Genomic DNA, 17,590 nt, shown 5'->3' with positions numbered 1-17,590 from the left:
GATTTTATTGCTGGGTATTTTTCTGTATACAGGGCTGCTGTTTAAATCATTAAAATAGAACCCTACAATAGACGCGGTACATGAATTTAATAACTTTAAAAAAACATGCTGTAAGTCAAATATATGACTCTGTTACCATCAATGTTTTTCTTGTTTCAGAATAATAGTCAAATTGGTTATGTATTCCACTATAATATTATTAACTACATTTATATGTAAGACCATATTATTTAATAAGACTTGTAGTCACTTTCCATTTTCAGGATACAGATACAGAATTCTAAGTATGTGATGAAAAGTATTCAAATTTACTCCACAACCCTAAGAGAAATGTTTAGTACATGTGCAAATGATTGATCCGCATAATGTAGTTAACAAGGACAGATGTTTATTGAGATTCAGAGGCTGAATGCTTGTTGAGCCCCATTATTCTTCTGGGTCAGTCACATATTCAGATCATATTTGCTAAAAGGTATTGTAACGATCCGTGTATTGTGTTTGTGTACTGTATTCCCTCTTGTTTCTACTGTCTGTTATTGCCGCTGTATTGTGTTCCTCTCCCCCCTGTCTGTATTACCTGTAGCTGCGGGTTCGCTCTGTCTCTGGCTGTGCGAGCTGCCCCTGTCATAGGCTGTTTGTTGTGTGTGCCCATTGGTCCTGGTGTGCGGCTGGGGACCAATGGGGTAGCTGTTCGCTCTGGCACCCGATTAACATAAAGGGGCGGGGCTCAGCTATAAAACTGGTCGTTGCACGCTCATTGGGTCGGTGCTGAGCAAGTGGCTGGAGCAGTGGGCTCTTAAAGAAGTTCATAAATAAAAGCATTGAATTTGAAAGCGGCGTGTTGTCTTTGTCTATCCTGCGCGCTGCGAGGAAACGCTACACTGGTGTCAGAAGCGGGATCAGTACAACGAGTGATCCAGCGTTGAGCAGAAACAGGAGAAGACAAAGATAGACCAATGGCTGTGGTACGACTCCAGGCCGTCACAGAACCGGTGGGACGGCGGACTGGGGGATCTCCTCGGTGACTTGGAGGAGCGAGGTTGGTGCCTTGCCTGCGGGGAGTTCGGGCACCAGGTGACGTGCTGCCCCTTCCAGGACGAAGGGGACCTACTGCCTGCCCGAAAACAAAAGCGGAGGAGGGGTGGTCGTTCGAGGAGGCTAGCGAAGGAGTCTAGATCATCTCCCGCGTGGGAGATGGGGGGCCTACCGCTGCCGCCGCCGCCGCTGCGTGAGAGAGAGCCAGGGCCGCCGCCGCGTGAGAGAGCGCCAGGGCCGCCGCCGCCGCGTGAGAGAGCGCCAGGGCCGCCGCGTGAGAGAGCGCCAGGGCCGCCGCCGCGGCGTGAGAGAGCGCCAGGGCCGCCGCCGCGTGAGAGAGCGCCAGGGCCGCCGCCGCGTGAGAGAGAGCCAGGGCCGCCGCCGCGTGAGAGAGAGCCAGGGCCGCCGCCTGCGAGAGAGCCAGGGTCGCCGCCTGCGAGAGAGCCAGGGCCGCCGCCGCCGCCGCCTGCGAGAGATCCAGGGCCGCCGCCGCCTGCGAGAGAGCCAGGGCCGCCGCCGTCGCCGCCTGCGAGAGAGCCAGGGTCGCCGCCTGCGAGAGAGCCAGGGTCGCCGCCTGCGAGAGAGCCAGGGCCGCCGCCTGCGAGAGAGCCAGGGCCGCCGCCTGCGAGAGAGCCAGGGCCGCCGCCTGCGAGAGAGCCAGGGCCGCCGCCGCCGCCGCCTGCGAGAGAGCCAGGGCCGCCGCCGCCGCCTGCGAGAGATCCAGGGCCGCCGCCGCCTGCGAGAGAGCCAGGGTCGCCGCCTGCGAGAGAGCCAGGGCCGCCGCCGCCTGAGGGAGAGCCAGGGCCGCCGCCGCCGCCGCCTGCGAGAGAGCCAGGGCCGCCGCCGCCTGCGAGAGATCCAGGGCCGCCGCCGCCTGCGAGAGAGCCAGGGTCGCCGCCTGCGAGAGAGCCAGGGCCGCCGCCGCCTGAGGGAGAGCCAGGGCCGCCGCCGCCGCCGCCTGCGAGAGAGCCAGGGCCGCCGCCGCCTGCGAGAGATCCAGGGCCGCCGCCGCCTGCGAGAGAGCCAGGGTCGCCGCCTGCGAGAGAGCCAGGGCCGCCGCCGCCGCTGCCTGCGAGAGAGCCAGGGCCGCCGCCGCCTGCGAGAGAGCCAGGGTCGCCGCCTGCGAGAGAGCCAGGGCCGCCGCCGCCGCCGCCTGCGAGAGAGCCAGGGCCGCCGCCGCCTGCGAGAGAGCCAGGGCCGCCGCCGCCTGCGAGAGAGCCAGGGCCGCCGCCGCCGCCTGCGAGAGAGCCAGGGCCGCCGCCGCCTGCGAGAGAGCCAGGGCCGCCGCCGCCGCCTGCGAGAGAGCCAGGGCCGCCGCCGCCTGCGAGAGAGCCAGGGTCGCCGCCGCCGCCTGCGAGAGAGCCAGGGCCGCCGCCGCTGCGAGAGAGCCAGGGCCGCCGCCGCCTGCGAGAGAGCCAGGGTCGCCGCCGCCGCCGCCTGCGAGAGAGCCAGGGCCGCCGCCGCCTGCGAGAGAGCCAGGGCCGCCGCCGCCTGCGAGAGAGCCAGGGCCGCCGCCGCCGCCTGCGAGAGAGCCAGGGCCGCCGCCGCCTGCGAGAGAGCCAGGGCCGCCGCCGCCGCCTGCGAGAGAGCCAGGGCCGCCGCCGCCTGCGAGAGAGCCAGGGCCGCCGCCGCCTGCGAGGGAGCCAGGGTCGCCGCCGCCGCCTGCGAGAGAGCCAGGGCCGCCGCCGCCTGAGGGAGAGCCAGGGCCGCCGCCGCCTGAGAAAGCACCACTGCTACCTGCCTTAAGAGAGCCACCGCTGAAAGCGCCAGTCCTTTTAAGGGCTCCTGCAAAGGGCGTGACCAAGGGACAGGAGCAAAGAGAACCGCTGCCGCCTGTGGGAGAACACTTGTGGCCTGAGAGCGAGCTCCTGATACTGGGGTACCGAGAGTCACTCAGCTCAGCAGGGAATAGCAGATTGCCTTCCGCACAGCACGGCCCGTCGGCTCACCCACCAAAGGCCCTGGATGGAAAACCGGACATGCGGGGAGGGGGTCTGTGTTTCAGGGGTGGAGGTGGCCGATCTCAGTCATAAGCTGTATGGAGCCTTGTGAACTTTTTGGGGGCAAAAAGGCTAAGGTGGGGGTAGTGTAACGATCCGTGTATTGTGTTTGTGTACTGTATTCCCTCTTGTTTCTACTGTCTGTTATTGCCGCTGTATTGTGTTCCTCTCCCCCCTGTCTGTATTACCTGTAGCTGCGGGTTCGCTCTGTCTCTGGCTGTGCGAGCTGCCCCTGTCATAGGCTGTTTGTTGTGTGTGCCCATTGGTCCTGGTGTGCGGCTGGGGACCAATGGGGTAGCTGTTCGCTCTGGCACCCGATTAACATAAAGGGGCGGGGCTCAGCTATAAAACTGGTCGTTGCACGCTCATTGGGTCGGTGCTGAGCAAGTGGCTGGAGCAGTGGGCTCTTAAAGAAGTTCATAAATAAAAGCATTGAATTTGAAAGCGGCGTGTTGTCTTTGTCTATCCTGCGCGCTGCGAGGAAACGCTACAGTATGTTTCATCAGTATCTTACATTGAATTATGCAGCTCAATAGGCTATGTACCCCCAGGTATAGTTATATTTTATTTGATTATCTCAGTGAGATTGTCTTGTCAAAATACACAGTATAATAAATAATTAAAAATATGACGTTAATAGGCGGCTTTTTGCCCTTGGATTCATCATTCTTTCAGTGATTTATAAATAGGGGTCTACTTAAATCGCGGTAAATTTACGTATTTTTCACGGGTATGTTATAAAATTAGGATTTCGCAGACATTTCGCGGACCTGTTTAAACATTAAATAAACCTAAGTAGACAGTATTTCAGAGCACTATAAAAGCCTAAAAATAGTGGTACTTGCTTCCTTACTAAAACAGAGTGCTGGCATTTGTTAAAGGCGAGTATGCAGCATCCCCCTGCAGTTGACTTGCCCATACATTGAGACTGCACGTCTGTATCCACTGAATTGGTTGGAAGATAAGGCAAAGCTTTGCCAAGTTATACAGATGTGGAAATCGATTAGAAACAGCCCAAAAACCCGGTTACACAAGGGTATCTGGCATAATTTAATAAAGTCAATGTATGCAGCACGTTCGTTGTCATGTTATTTGTCCCATCCAATAATTTATTTTATTAGTACCGAGTCAAAACAAAGAAGACGTGGCTATTCGGGTCTAAAATTACAACTAAGCAGCAGGTTGAAGCGAGTTTGCTGTGCTGGATCGTTTTAGTACTGATTTAACTTGCAGACAGGAATACTTCTTGTCTGGGCTGACTTTCCAGTTTGGTTTCTGAAAGCTGTTTATTTTACGTTCTGTTCAGCAGCCTCTGTAGTAGTAGCCTTTTGTTTAATGTGTGATTCTGAAGCTAAATAGCGATCGATCGTATTTTCTCCAAATACACATTAAGATATGGAAAACAATTAAGTCTGCATGTACAGTTGAAATATCTTGAAACGATCATCATCCGAAATATACTTTGCTTTTTTTGTCGTACATTTCTACTATTTTACCTCCAATGCTGAAAACTAGATATTAGCAACCTAAATCAAATCAATGCAGCACCAACCTTGTCCCACCCCCTACTGCACAGTACTACAGATCACATAAAAGCAGTAAAGACGCACTGATAGGCTGATTAAAACTTTGTCATTTGAATAGTAAACAAGAACGTTAACTGCTTTGAAGAATTTTTTTGTGTAAATGTTATTTGTGTACGTTTTTTGTTTGTTTGTTTTTTTGCTTAAGTGCAATGCACACAGGACGGCGAAGGAATAAAAACGGGCTATCTAAACAAGGAAGATACGTAGTTTACGTCGCTTGCATTGTGCAGTAGTTCATTTAAACGCGGTTTCTTTTTTTTTTTTTCCTCTCCGTACTTGTTTGTATGCATTGTCCCCTAAGGTGAATTTCGCGGTGATCCCTCAATTTCACGATTTCCGCGAAATCCGCGAAATCGCGATTTAGGTAGGTCCCTATTTATAAGATGTGGCCTTGTGACAGGGATGGCTGAGTTGGTGACATCAAACCAGAAGCAGAAAGGAAAACAAACAAGTACTGCGGGGCAAAAGACGCGGCGTGCGCCGTTTAAATAAACAAAAATAACAAAAAACTAAATAAAAGGTTTTAACAAAAAAACACTGCTCACAGAGCAAAATAAAAAAAATATAAACAAAAAACAAGTCACGAACACAAAGTACAGGTCAGGCTGGGCAGGTTGCTTTCACTGATCCTATGTTTATTTTAATCTCAGTTTCTTTCTCCTCTCGTTCGCTCTGTTCCTCCTCTCGAACACCCACCCAGATTGCAGAGAGCTGCAGGTTTTTATGCAGGTGACCATCTAAACAGGGTTTTTAATTACTATTGGCAGAGGATGAGCTGCCGACCTCGCCTCTGCCAGAACACAAAATAAAAATAACAAAACACGTCATTTAAAAATACATTAATACATATAAATAAATAATAATAATAATAATTACAACACAACAAATACAAAATAATAAAATGTCCAGGGGTGGAGGGGTACCCCGGTCTAAAAATAAACAAATGATCATGTACAGGGCTCCTCGCCCTGTTACAGGCCTATTCTGATTTGAAAAAAAAAAAAAAAAAGATTGAAATAAAAACTTCTCTGTGTGCACACATGTGTGGTAGCCTGCTGAATACAGAAAAAAATAGCATGTGTTATGTTTAGATTCTGATATCATTTATTTTGTGATTTCAACATACAGTATCAGTAACTTTTGATTTGGACCATTTAGTGTTGTTATAGGGTGTATGCTTTTACATGTTGTTATTTTTAGTATCTGCTGGTCAGGCTTTTAAATGGGACTATGGGCAGTGCCATTGTCCTCATTACCGGTTGTTGTGATACTCAGGCAAAGCATAAAAATACAGTGATAAAATGCTCTGAGAATTATAATACATAGTACACAGAAGGTTGCAACAGTATATTATTGCTTAAGAATGAAAAAAAAACAGAAAGATAATTTTCATTCACCATAGAAAAAATAAGTAATTGGAATAGGATGAGGTAGTTTTCATTGTACTGTAAAAATAATATTGATGAAAAATATAAGCCTGTTAAAATTCATTTTTTCATACCATTTGTCATTTTCAGTTGCTGTGGTGGGAGCGACTTCAGGTTTCACTCAGGCAGTGGTTCGTTCTGTGTCATCAAGGATTGTTGAGCCCAACGAACAAGGTAATTAATTATAATAATAAAAGGATTCCCATCTCATTCCCAGTAAATGTGCTTGAATGAGATAAGAGGATTCATATCATGCCTCTTACAGCTGTTAGCATAGAGAAAGCTTTTTTTTTCACTGTCCTATTACGCATCTCAAAGTATCCTTGTGAATGCTAAGATTACTAAATAGTAAGTAGGACTAAAATTGTATTTTAATGGCGTTTTAGGAGTGTCCTTTTTATGTAATTTAGAATCATTTTTGGTAATTTTGTGTTCCAGTTTTTCTTTTAGATTATAATTTCAAACTTTAGTTTGCTCAATGGTGTCAGAAATATGAAGATCTGGTATGAATATAGCTACCAACTGTCCCAATTTGGTCGGGACAGTCCAAGTTTCAGAAAGGCTGTCCCGGTGTCCCAAAGCATTTGCAAAAATTGTAATTCAAATTTTGATCCCAGGCGCTGGCTGGGCTGATGGAACTGTTTTCCTGGCGCAGGAATATTGTTTTCGATGCTCTGTACTGCATTGTGCGTACCATGTACTTCTATCAGCTTAAGTATATTTCAGTGGTTTAACACCAGCTGACACAGGAGCAGATATGTAGGCTACACATGGAAAAAGCAACACAAATTGCGATGTCGAAATGCAAATGTCGAGTGTTTTGTTAAGTCCAAACAGCCTGTCACAGATGAAGCTTCAACATGCACTGATAAAGTAGAGCAGGAGCAAGAAAGAGACAATTGTAATATTTTTGTTGAGAATGTACAGTTCACGTTGCACAGAATATATAAGAAATTACATTTCCTAGAAATTACAGTAGTCCCTCGCTAAAACTAAAAAAAAATGTCTACTAATACTGACACCAAAGACAGAACGAAAATAAACAGAACAGATTCAAGTAGCCTAGTATATCGCAAAACTGAAGTACATGATTAAAAGAGGGCATATAAACTCCTACTCTACAGAGTTTAAAGTAACTCTACAGTTTAAACTATGTTTAGAAACACAAGATGTGTACAACAATTCTGAATTTTAAGTGTTTAATTGGTAGGCAATGTGTTTTACTTGCAGCCATGTGTGCAGTGTACATTTTAAAATAATGTATTTCTGTAAAGTGTGTGCAATATATGTAAGTTGCTGTATAGTATCATAACCTGTTAATGCGGCATCATGATCTGTTTTGTGTCAATTGTGTACGAAGTAGGCTACGGTGAAAAAAGTAAATAAAGTAAAATAGTTTGAATTTAAAATAATTGTATTATTTTTGCATTGCACAGTAATGTGTACACAATGCAGCAGCATGATTTGTGTTACCGGTAGCCTAAAGGTTAGGCCCTTCGTCTTCGGGTTTTGTTTTATCTTTAAATTTCTGTTTATTGCAACAACAAAACAAAAAAACAGGCAAAAATCGGTTCAGAAAATACACACCACATTTTTCTGAGTAAATATCAGGGTTATTTTGGTGGACAGAAGGACAGCAAAAAAACAAACAGAGAATAGTATTGAAAGTAAAAGCAGTTTAATGCTGTGGTAACAAACAGATTTAATGTGGTAGAACTGCAGCTGAACTCAAAACACTGTACGCCACCTCTAAGTTTATGAAACCATTATCTCTAATCCCCCAATAAAAATCAAACTTTTCTTTTTAATAAACAGTTTACTGTTGGTGACTGTGACGGGGTACCCCCCCGCCCATGGGTGTTTATTTTGCATAGTTTGGGTCAGGGTGCAATTTGTCAAATTTCCTGTGTGGGGGTGTGGCAAAGTGGCTGAGTGGATACAGGTGCAGAAGTGATGCAGTGCATTAATGAAGCAGACAGAGATGTTTATAATCCAGTTTGGAAAAGGTTTTATTGTTGTTTTTTTATATCAAGGTCTGGTGACCAAACAATAATCCACTGGCAATACACAACAATGTGTATTGCACGGAGTAAATAACAACGGGGTTGCAGTCCCAAATAATAAACACAATATATCCGCCCCACAATATACCAACACGGGCACCAGTCCTGGGTGCATGCAGTAGTGCTCATGGTGGGTGATACAAGTTTATTAGTGACAGTAGTGCAGTGCTGTTCCGGCTTTTGTGCTGGCCATTGGTGACAGCTCCGGGACGTGTTAACCGTCTAATAATAACAAGCAAGACAATTATAGACAAACAAACAAAACACTCACGATACGTATAATTCATAGGGTCTCTCACGGTCCTTTCAGGTTTCAAAATACAAACCAAAGCGAAGGAACAGATTGTGTCTCTCCGTCCCCTTTTATGCCGTCACACATGACCCCTTGGTAAACGAGTGCAGCCGCCCCTCCAATCTGCGACTGCCATGTCTTTTCCCTTCCGGGTCAATACTGTAATTCAACTGAGTTCCGCCCCCTTTCTAGCTTGGCAGACTTCCCTTGAACCCGGGGAAAGAACTGTCAGGCCAGCCTGTCCAGGGAACTCTGTTCTCGCTGCTTAGCACCCTCACAGGCCGGAAGGGAGATTTACTACCAAGAATCATTGTATTTCTGCCCCATATCCCACCGCTCAGAGTGGAGCCGAAGGAACACTTGGCTGCATCTATCTTTTCTCATTACTCCCCCCTCCCAGAAAAAATAATCTGCATTTTGGTGGTCTTTCCCCGCACAGTATACCATGTGGTACATGAAGGGCTGCAACGCCAGATAACACTGAGTTATCCGGGCATTGCTATCCTTCATTGTGCTGAACCACTTGAGTGGGGCATGGTCTGTGACAAGATCAAATGAATGTCCCAACAGGTAATATCATAAAGAGTGAGTAGCCCATTTAATGGCCAAACACTCCTTTTCAACCACTGAGTAGTTGTGCTCCTGAGGAAGTATCTTATCTTTTTACTCAGATACAGTATCGGGTGTTCTATTCTGCCTACCTTTTGGGACAAGACAGCACCGAAACCCACATCCGACGCATCGGTGTGGAGGATGAATCTCTTGGTGAAATCAGGTGTGATAAGAGTAGGGGCCTGGCAAAGTTTATGCTTAATAGTATCAAATGCCCCCTGACACTCAACTGACCACGTAATTAAATTTGGTGCACTCTTTTTGGTGAGGTCTACTAAAGGGTTAACAACTGTGGCATATTTGGAGATAAAGCGGCAGTAATAACTGGTTAATCCCAGTAGTGACCTCACCTGAGTCTTGGTTTTGGGGATTGCCGCATCAATCAAAGCCTGGATTTTAGTGATAACGGATCTCACCCTTCCATTTCCCTTTAAAATTCCCAAATATTGAGTTTCTGTTTTGGCAAACACACATTTTCTCAAGTTAGCTGTCAGCCGGGCTACCCTTAGAGACTGAAGGACAGCTGTAACCCTAGCCAAATGCTCTCACCAGGTGGAGCTGTAAATAACCACATCATCAATATATGCTGCTGCATATTCATGATGTGGGCGTAAAACCTGGGCCATCAGTCTCTGAAAGACAGCGGGCACACCATGTAGCCCAAACAGCACGGTTTTAAAGTGGAACAGCCCTTCTGGTGTTGAAAATACAGTTTTCTCTCTAGAACTACGGGTCAAGGGGATCTGCCAGTATCCCTTTGTCAGGTCCAGAGTAGAGATGAACTTTGCCTTTCCCAGTCTATCTAGAAGTTCGTCGACCCGGTGCACAGGGTACGTATCGAACTTGACAATAGCGTATACCTTGCGGAAGTCCACACAGAAGCGGTTGGTGCCGTTTTTCTTGGCCATTATGACAGTTGGACTGCACCACTCGGTCCCGGAAGGCCCAATCACCCCAAGTTCAAGCATGGCCCATACCTCTTTGCGAACGCCACTTCGTCGACTTTCCGGGATCCGGTAAGGTCTCTCTCGTACTGTGACACCTGAGGGAGAGATAATGTCATATTCAACCCAGTTAGTCCTGCCAGGCAAGTCAGAAAAAACATAGCTGAACTCCTCAATAAGCTTACGCAGCTCCCGTTGCTGATCTGGAACCAATTGTTCCCCCATCGAAATGATTCTAGTGCTAGGGGTCTCTGGACAGGGGCCTAAGTCATCCTCTACATTGCCTGGGGCTATAAATAAGGCCTCCCTTGCCTGCCAGGGCTTAAATAAATTTATATGATAAATTTCATGTTCATTACGGCGATTGGGCTGTCTAATTTCTTAATTCACCTTTAGAGATGTTTTCACCAGACAGAGATGTTTATGATCCAGTTTGGAAAAGGTTTTATTATTGTTTTTTTATATCCAGGTCTGGTGACCAAACAATAATCCACTGGCAATACACAACAATGTGTATTGCATGGTGTAAATAACAACAGGGTTGCAGTCCCAAATAATAAACACAATATATCTGCCCCACAATATACTAACACGGGCACCAGTCCTGGGAGCGTGCAGTAGTGCTCGTGGTGGGTGATACAAGTTTATTAGTGACAGTAGTGCAGTGCTGTTCCGGGTTTTGTGCTGGCCCATGGCGACAGCTCCGGAACGTGTTAGCCGTCTAATAATTACAAACAAGACAATTATAGACAAACAAACAAAACACTCACGATACGTATAATTCACAGGGTCTCGCACGGTCCTTTCAGGTTTCAAAACACAATCCAAAGCGAAGGAACAGACTGCGTCTCTCCGCCCCCTTTTATGCCGTCACACATGACCCCTAGGTAAACAAGTACAGCCACCTCTCCAATCTGCGAGTGCCACGTCGTTTCCTTTCCGGGTCAATGGGTTAATGCAGCAGAGTTCTACCCCCTTTCTAGCTGGCCGACTTCCCTTGAACCCGGGGAAAGAACTGTCAGGCCAGCCTGTCCAGGGAACTCTGTTCTCGCTGCTTAGTGCCCTCACAGGTCGGGAGGGAGATTTACTACCAAGAATCATTGTATTTCTGTCACAAGGGGATAAAATAGACAAACAACAAACCCTCATGACAAGCCTTGATACATCTGTAGTAAACAATTTAAACAGTTTAGAGAATCTCTAAGTTACTTATTTATTATACAGAATCAACTGATAAAAAAATCTTTAGGAATCAAACATTTGCCAAATCTGCCATCATGCAGGATAAATGTAGTTATTTTTTATGGATACGGTCATAGTTGCCAACATTTGGAAACTGTTCAGTGGGACGCTGATCATATATATTATCATATAATAGATGTATCCCCCCCAACTCAACACCACACGAACATCATGACAGTAAAAACAGACATAATGAAGTGCTCTTACCTTTGTATAAGTTAGTGATCAGCAGATGTGTATGAAGAGCACAGCGTGTTTTTCGTTAAGTCTACTGTGCAGAATATATATATTTTTTTATATGGGTAAATATCAGGACTTTCTTCCTATGCATCGGGACACGGGACATTTGCTGGGAAATCGGGACTGTCCTGACCATATAGGGACTGTTGGCATGTATGTACAGTATCAAAAAGCAATAAGAAAAACTACCTACGTTATAGCAACTAAAACAATGTTAAAACACACTCATGGCAAGTACTTGCATTGTTGCACATAACCTCATTGATAACTACAGAGTGTAACAACAATAAATGTAACATAATACAACATACGTATTTTAACAGCTTAATGTGTATGAGTTAATTGTTAATCTTGGCCTTTTTTCCACTCTGCTCAGCGGGTGACTCGGCAGATAAACGTTGCAGTCTTTGCCTCTGGGGCTGTTTAAAGAAGCTACTATGGATTTTAGTGTCCTGTCTTCACTTCTTTTTTCTTTAGTATAGTATGCACTTCCGATGATAATAAAAAATAACAGTTTGAAATACAGCAACTGAATGATGTTGATGTAGTTGATTTTCATTGGTCAGCCTTGCTACGGTGCATACAGCACTACTGACAATGACGGGTGAGTGGGATCCGAGCCTGATCCACTTTATACAGCCGAACTTTATGATCCGGCTCCAGTGAAACTAAACTCCATTCCTTTTTTTTTTTTTTTAAATCATGTTAATACAATGTGCTACTTTACAGTCTGAGATTTTGTGAAGTCAGTTTGAATAAAAATGATGCAGCATACATAAGAACATAAGAAAGTTTACAAACGAGAGGAGGCCATTCAGCCCATCTTGCTCGTTTGGTTGTTAGTAGCTTATTGATCCCAGAATCTCATCAAGCACCTTCTTGAAGGATCCCAGGGTGTCAGCTTTAACAACATTACTGGGGAGTTGGTTCCAGACCCTCACAATTCTCTGTGTAAAAAAGTGCCTCCTATTTTCTGTTCTGAATGCCCCTTTATCTAATCTCCATTTGTGACCCCTGGTCCTTGTTTCTTTTTTCAAGTCAAAAAAGTCCCCTGGGTCGACATTGTCTATACCTATTAGGATTTGGAATGTTTGAATCAGATCTCCGTGTAGTCTTCTTTGTTCAAGACTGAATAGATTCAATTCTTTTAGCCTGTCTGCATACGACATGCCTTTTAAACCCGGGATAATTCTGGTTCCTCTTCTTTGCACTCTTTCTAGAGCAGCAATATACTTTTTGTAACGAGGTGACCAGAACTGAACACAATATTCTCGGTGAGGTCTTACTAATGCATTGTAAAGTTTTAACAATACTTCCCTTGATTTAAATTAAACACGTCTCACACTATATCCGAGCATCTTGTTGACCTTTTTTATAGCTTCCCCACATTGTTTAGATGAAGACATTTCTGAGTCAACATAAACTCCTAGGTCTTTTTCATAGTTCCCTTCTTCAATTTCAGCATCTCCGATATGATATTTATAATGCACATTTTTATTGCCTGCATGCAATACTTTACACTTTTCTCTATTAAATGTCATTTGCCATGTGTCTGCCCAGTTCTGAATGCTGTCTAGATAATTTTGAATGACCTTTGCTGCTGCAACAGTGTTTGCCACTCCTCCTATTTTTGTGTCGCCACTCCTCCTATTTTTGTGCAAATTTAACAAGTTTGCTTACTATACCAGAATCTAAATCATTAATGTAGATTAGGAATAGCAGAGGACCTAATACTGATCCCTGTGATACACCACTGGTTACCTCGCTCCATTTTGAGTTTTCTCCTCTAATCAGTACTTTCTGTTTTCTACATGTTAACCACTCCCTAATCCATGTGCATGCATTTCCTTGAATCCCTACTGCATTCAGTTTGAGAATTAATTTTTTATGCGGGACTTTGTCAAAAGCTTTCTGGAAATCTAAATAAACCATGCTGTATGCTTTGCAATTATCCATTGTCGATGTTGCATCCTCCAAAAAATCAAGCAGGTTAGTTAGACACGATCTCCCTTTCCTAAAACCATGCTGACTGTCTCCCAGGATATTGTTACGATATAGGTAATTTTCCATTTTGGATCTTATTATAGTTTCCATAAGTTTACATATAATAGAAGTCAGGCTTATTGGTCTGTAGTTACCTGGCTCGGTTTTGTCTCCCTTTTGTGGATCAGTATTATGTTTGCAATTTTTCAGTCTGTCGGTACAACCTCTGTGTCAAAAGACTGTTGCATGATCTTGGTTAGCGGTTTGTAAATAACTTCTTTCATTTCTTTGAGTACTATTGGGAGGATCTCATCCGGCCCAGGGGTTTTGATTATTTTAAGAGCTCCTATTCCTTTTAACACTTCTGCCTCTGTTATGCTAAAGTTATTTAAAACTGGATAGGAACAGGTCGACATGTGGGGCATGTTGTTCGTGTCCTCCTTTGTAAAAACCTGTGAAAAGTAATCATTTAATATATTTGCTATTTTTTTTCTTCGTCTATGATTTTGCCATTTGTGTCTCTTAGACATTTAACCTCCTGTTTGAATGTTCTCTTGCTGTTATAATATTGGAAAAACATTTTGCAATTTTAGCCCCCTTAGTAATATTGATTTCTATCTCTCTCTTGGCCTTTCTAACTTGCTTTTTGACTTGTGTTTGCAGTTCCAAATACTCTTTCTGTGTACTTTGTCTTTGGTCCATTTTAAACGCTCTGGAAAGTGCCTTTTTTCGCTGAATATTTTTTTTAATTGATCTTTTAAACCATTTTGGCCATTTTGTTTTAGATTTAGATTTGTCTACTTTTGGGATGTAATTGTTTTGTGCCTCTAGTACTACATTTAAAAAAAAAAACAGCCATCTTTTTCTGTGGATGTTTTCTCTATTTTACTCCAATCTACTTCTGTTAGTCTCTGTTTCATACCTTCATTGTTTGCTTTTCTAAAATTGTAAACCTTAGCTTTAGTCATTACTTTTTGGGTTTTAAAAATAACTTTAAATGAGACCATGTTGTGGTCTGAGTTTGCCAATGGCTCTCTGACCTCTGTTTTAGTTATTCTGTCTTCGTTATTTGAAAAGACTAAATCAAGGCATGCCTCCCCTTTAGTCGGTGACAAATGCATTGACAAGTTGCGTTAGGAAGCAGTCATTTGTCATTTCCACCATTTCAATTTCATCCGTAGTGCTCCCCACCAGGTTTTCCCATTTTATATGGGGGAAGTTGAAATCTCCCATTAGTATGGCTTCTCTTTTGCTACACACATTTCTAATCTCATTGTATAACAGATTATTTTGCTCAACATCTGAATTTGGCGGTCTATAGCATGCTCCTATTATTATGCCCTTTGAATTTTTGTCCATTATTCTGACCCATATTGATTTGGTGTTGTTTTCTACGTCCAGATTTAACACCTGGGCTTCAAGACTATTTCTTATGTATAGCACTACCCCTCAGCCTCTTCTGTCCTGCCTTTCCTATAAAATGTTTACCCACTAATATTATATTCGTCTCCATCACTTACCTGAGTTGTTGCCTTTGTTTTGATGTGGTCTCCCTTCTGTTTTTCTGTTTTCTCCCCCGTTCACCTGTAATTGTACCTGTAATTACAAGTACAAATTGTTTTTACACATTTGAATATTTTTGACAGTGATCTCCCTCCATAAATATTGATATACAGTGCTCCCCTTTATTACACTGTAGTCAGGAGCCATAGTTATAGTAATTTGTGTTCCGCCTAATAACGAGAATACGTGTAGTGTAATGGCATTATGAGGCAAATGGGAGCCATGATCTTACAGCCTTATAACCTCTGCCACAGTATAACGAGCTGTCTTATAAAGGGAGAGCATTGTACACATGTTTGAGTTGTTTTATTAATGTGTATCTTTAATAAAACTAAATTTGTGAAAAATAAATAACATTTTGTTTCTAGGGTGTTAAGAGGTCAGGTGGAGCAAAACTAAAGCAGGCCCAGAAGTACACCCAGGGTCATCCAAAGCAGGCATCTAGAAAGCCATGGGAATACAGAACATGAAATACAACAGGATTTGAAATGCTTTCTTGCACAAACCTAAGCAGAATATTAATAGAAATGACAATTCAATTGAAAAATATTAGTTAAAAAGACAACATGACAGCAATTTATACTTATAAATGTAAGGAAGAACAGTATTTGGGTGATTGGGTCTATTCAGTTTAAACATGGTTGCATCATAACAATACCATATTGTAATATACAGAAATACAGAGAAATAAACATTGGTACAAAATTATATAAACAGTGGAGGCCAACCTTGCCTGTGGTGCCTCATCTGCTGTAGTACCAAAATGTTCTTTTTCAACAGATGTTGGAAATAATTACCTATTATTCTGGCTATTGACTTTATAATGCAGCTTAGTTACTGTGTAATAGTATTCAATCAATGATTATATTTTTCAGTTCGTTCTATAACATTTTTACTTTTAATGAACAAATATTTGAAATTGCTTAAATACTTTTTTTTTTGTTTATAAATATTGTTTGTTCAACTACCAGCAATTGTGTATGTTGGTCTTGTCTTATTAATTTGTGGCTAATGTTCACTAAATGTTTTCTTGAATTATCTTATATTAAAACACTTAATTTTGGTATATACAGTTATACCAAAAGACATCACTGACATAGTAGTACATCACTGTATAGGATTACATTTCTCACTGACATAGTATTACAAACACAAAATTAGTACCAAGACAAAAGCTTGCACTTCAAAAGCATCTAACCACCACAGGCTCCTTTTAGGGTTTAAGCGTGCATAATAGACAATTCACTACCCCTTTGAAAGCGAGAATGGCAGATTTTTTTTCAAAGTGGTTGCGGTGCAGGCAGAGAGAAGGATGGGGGAGGTACAAATAAGCAGATTAGTCATTTTTGACTAAATAAACGAGCAATATTGGATGTATGTGAGGGGTTATCAGAGCATTTGGAGAACTCCACAATGAGCAGCGAAGTGGCAGTGAAGTAGGGAAGGATATGTTATGCCAAAATGAAAAATAAATATACATACAGTAAATAAATAAATATTTAAATAAATACACATACACACACACACACACACACACACACACACACACACACATATATATATATATATATATATATATATATATATATATATATATATTCATGTATTTATTTATTTGTTTATTTATTTATTAATTTATTTATTTTTCATGTTGGCATAAAATGTCCTCCATATCAAAGATCCATCAGAGACATTCTCGGGTATAATACAGTCTACCGTGTCCAAAATAGTGACTTAAGTGACTGATCATGAATAAACATATATGCTTTCCAAGAACTACAGTTACAAAAAACAAAGTAATAATTTTATACAATTGTGGTGATTCAACACGTTGTCTTTTTCTGGGATGACGCACTTGGTACCTCCTACTGAGGGAATAAAACTGTCATCCAGAGGAAGCCATTTCTCTTTTTCCTTCTCAAGATGGTACGGTAATACCTCTGTGTTTAGCTGAGCGTGTTGATAGAGAAGAGCTTCTTGAGTTGAATCGAGTCAATTGTATTTCCCTTGCATTCATGCCGAAAGCTGATTTGTCACTTTCCCAGAATCAACAACTTTGAAAAGACAGAGCCTTTTGCCTTTCTGTCTTTCAGCGGCCTCCTCGCTTGCGTGGTAGGCCGCTCTTTGTTATCTGTCTGTCGCAGTCACCTGCGAGTGGTTGTCTATTTCTTTCTGAGAGTACACAGTTCCTCCATGGGGCTAGTGTAAAGTGACTCTTCCAGCCATGCTGTCCTCCACAGGGCTAGGCCTTGTCGCATCCCCGCTGTCGAGTAGACCTCGCCCGCTGTGTAGGCCCGCCCACAGTGTGCTCTCCCCTCGGTGCTTGAGCGCAGTGTAAGCAGTGTTCAGTGCACAGCCCATGCACGACCTGCAATGCAAATCTCCTGCAGGATGATAAACATACCAGTTCTGGTCACCTTGTTACAAAAAGGATATTGCTGCTCTAGAAAGAGTGCAAAGAAGAGCAACCAGAATTATCCCGGGTTTAAAAGGCATGTCGTATGCAGACAGGCTAAAAGAATTGAATCTATTCAGTCTTGAACAAAGAAGACTACACGGCGATTTGATTCAAACATTCCAAATCCTAAAAACCCAGGGGACTT

General features: G+C 43.5%; 1 protein-coding gene across 2 annotated transcripts in view; it reads left to right on the top strand.

The window, feature by feature from the left end:
* zgc:174356 (uncharacterized protein LOC100137120 homolog) overlaps positions 1–17,590 on the top strand; it is a 98,666-nt gene that overhangs the window by 60,461 nt on the left and 20,615 nt on the right. For both annotated transcript variants that reach the window (XM_034017623.3, XM_059025389.1), the window contains exon 5: positions 6,139–6,222. In XM_034017623.3, coding sequence (XP_033873514.3) covers positions 6,139–6,222 — 84 coding nt within the window. The remainder of the gene's footprint in view (positions 1–6,138; positions 6,223–17,590) is intronic.

This window comes from Acipenser ruthenus, chromosome 6 (genome assembly GCF_902713425.1).
Source record: "Acipenser ruthenus chromosome 6, fAciRut3.2 maternal haplotype, whole genome shotgun sequence".
NCBI classification, from domain to species: Eukaryota; Metazoa; Chordata; class Actinopteri; order Acipenseriformes; family Acipenseridae; genus Acipenser; species Acipenser ruthenus.
The sequence above is the reverse complement of the archived record's forward strand: the minus strand, read 5'-3'. Positions and strand labels throughout refer to the sequence as shown.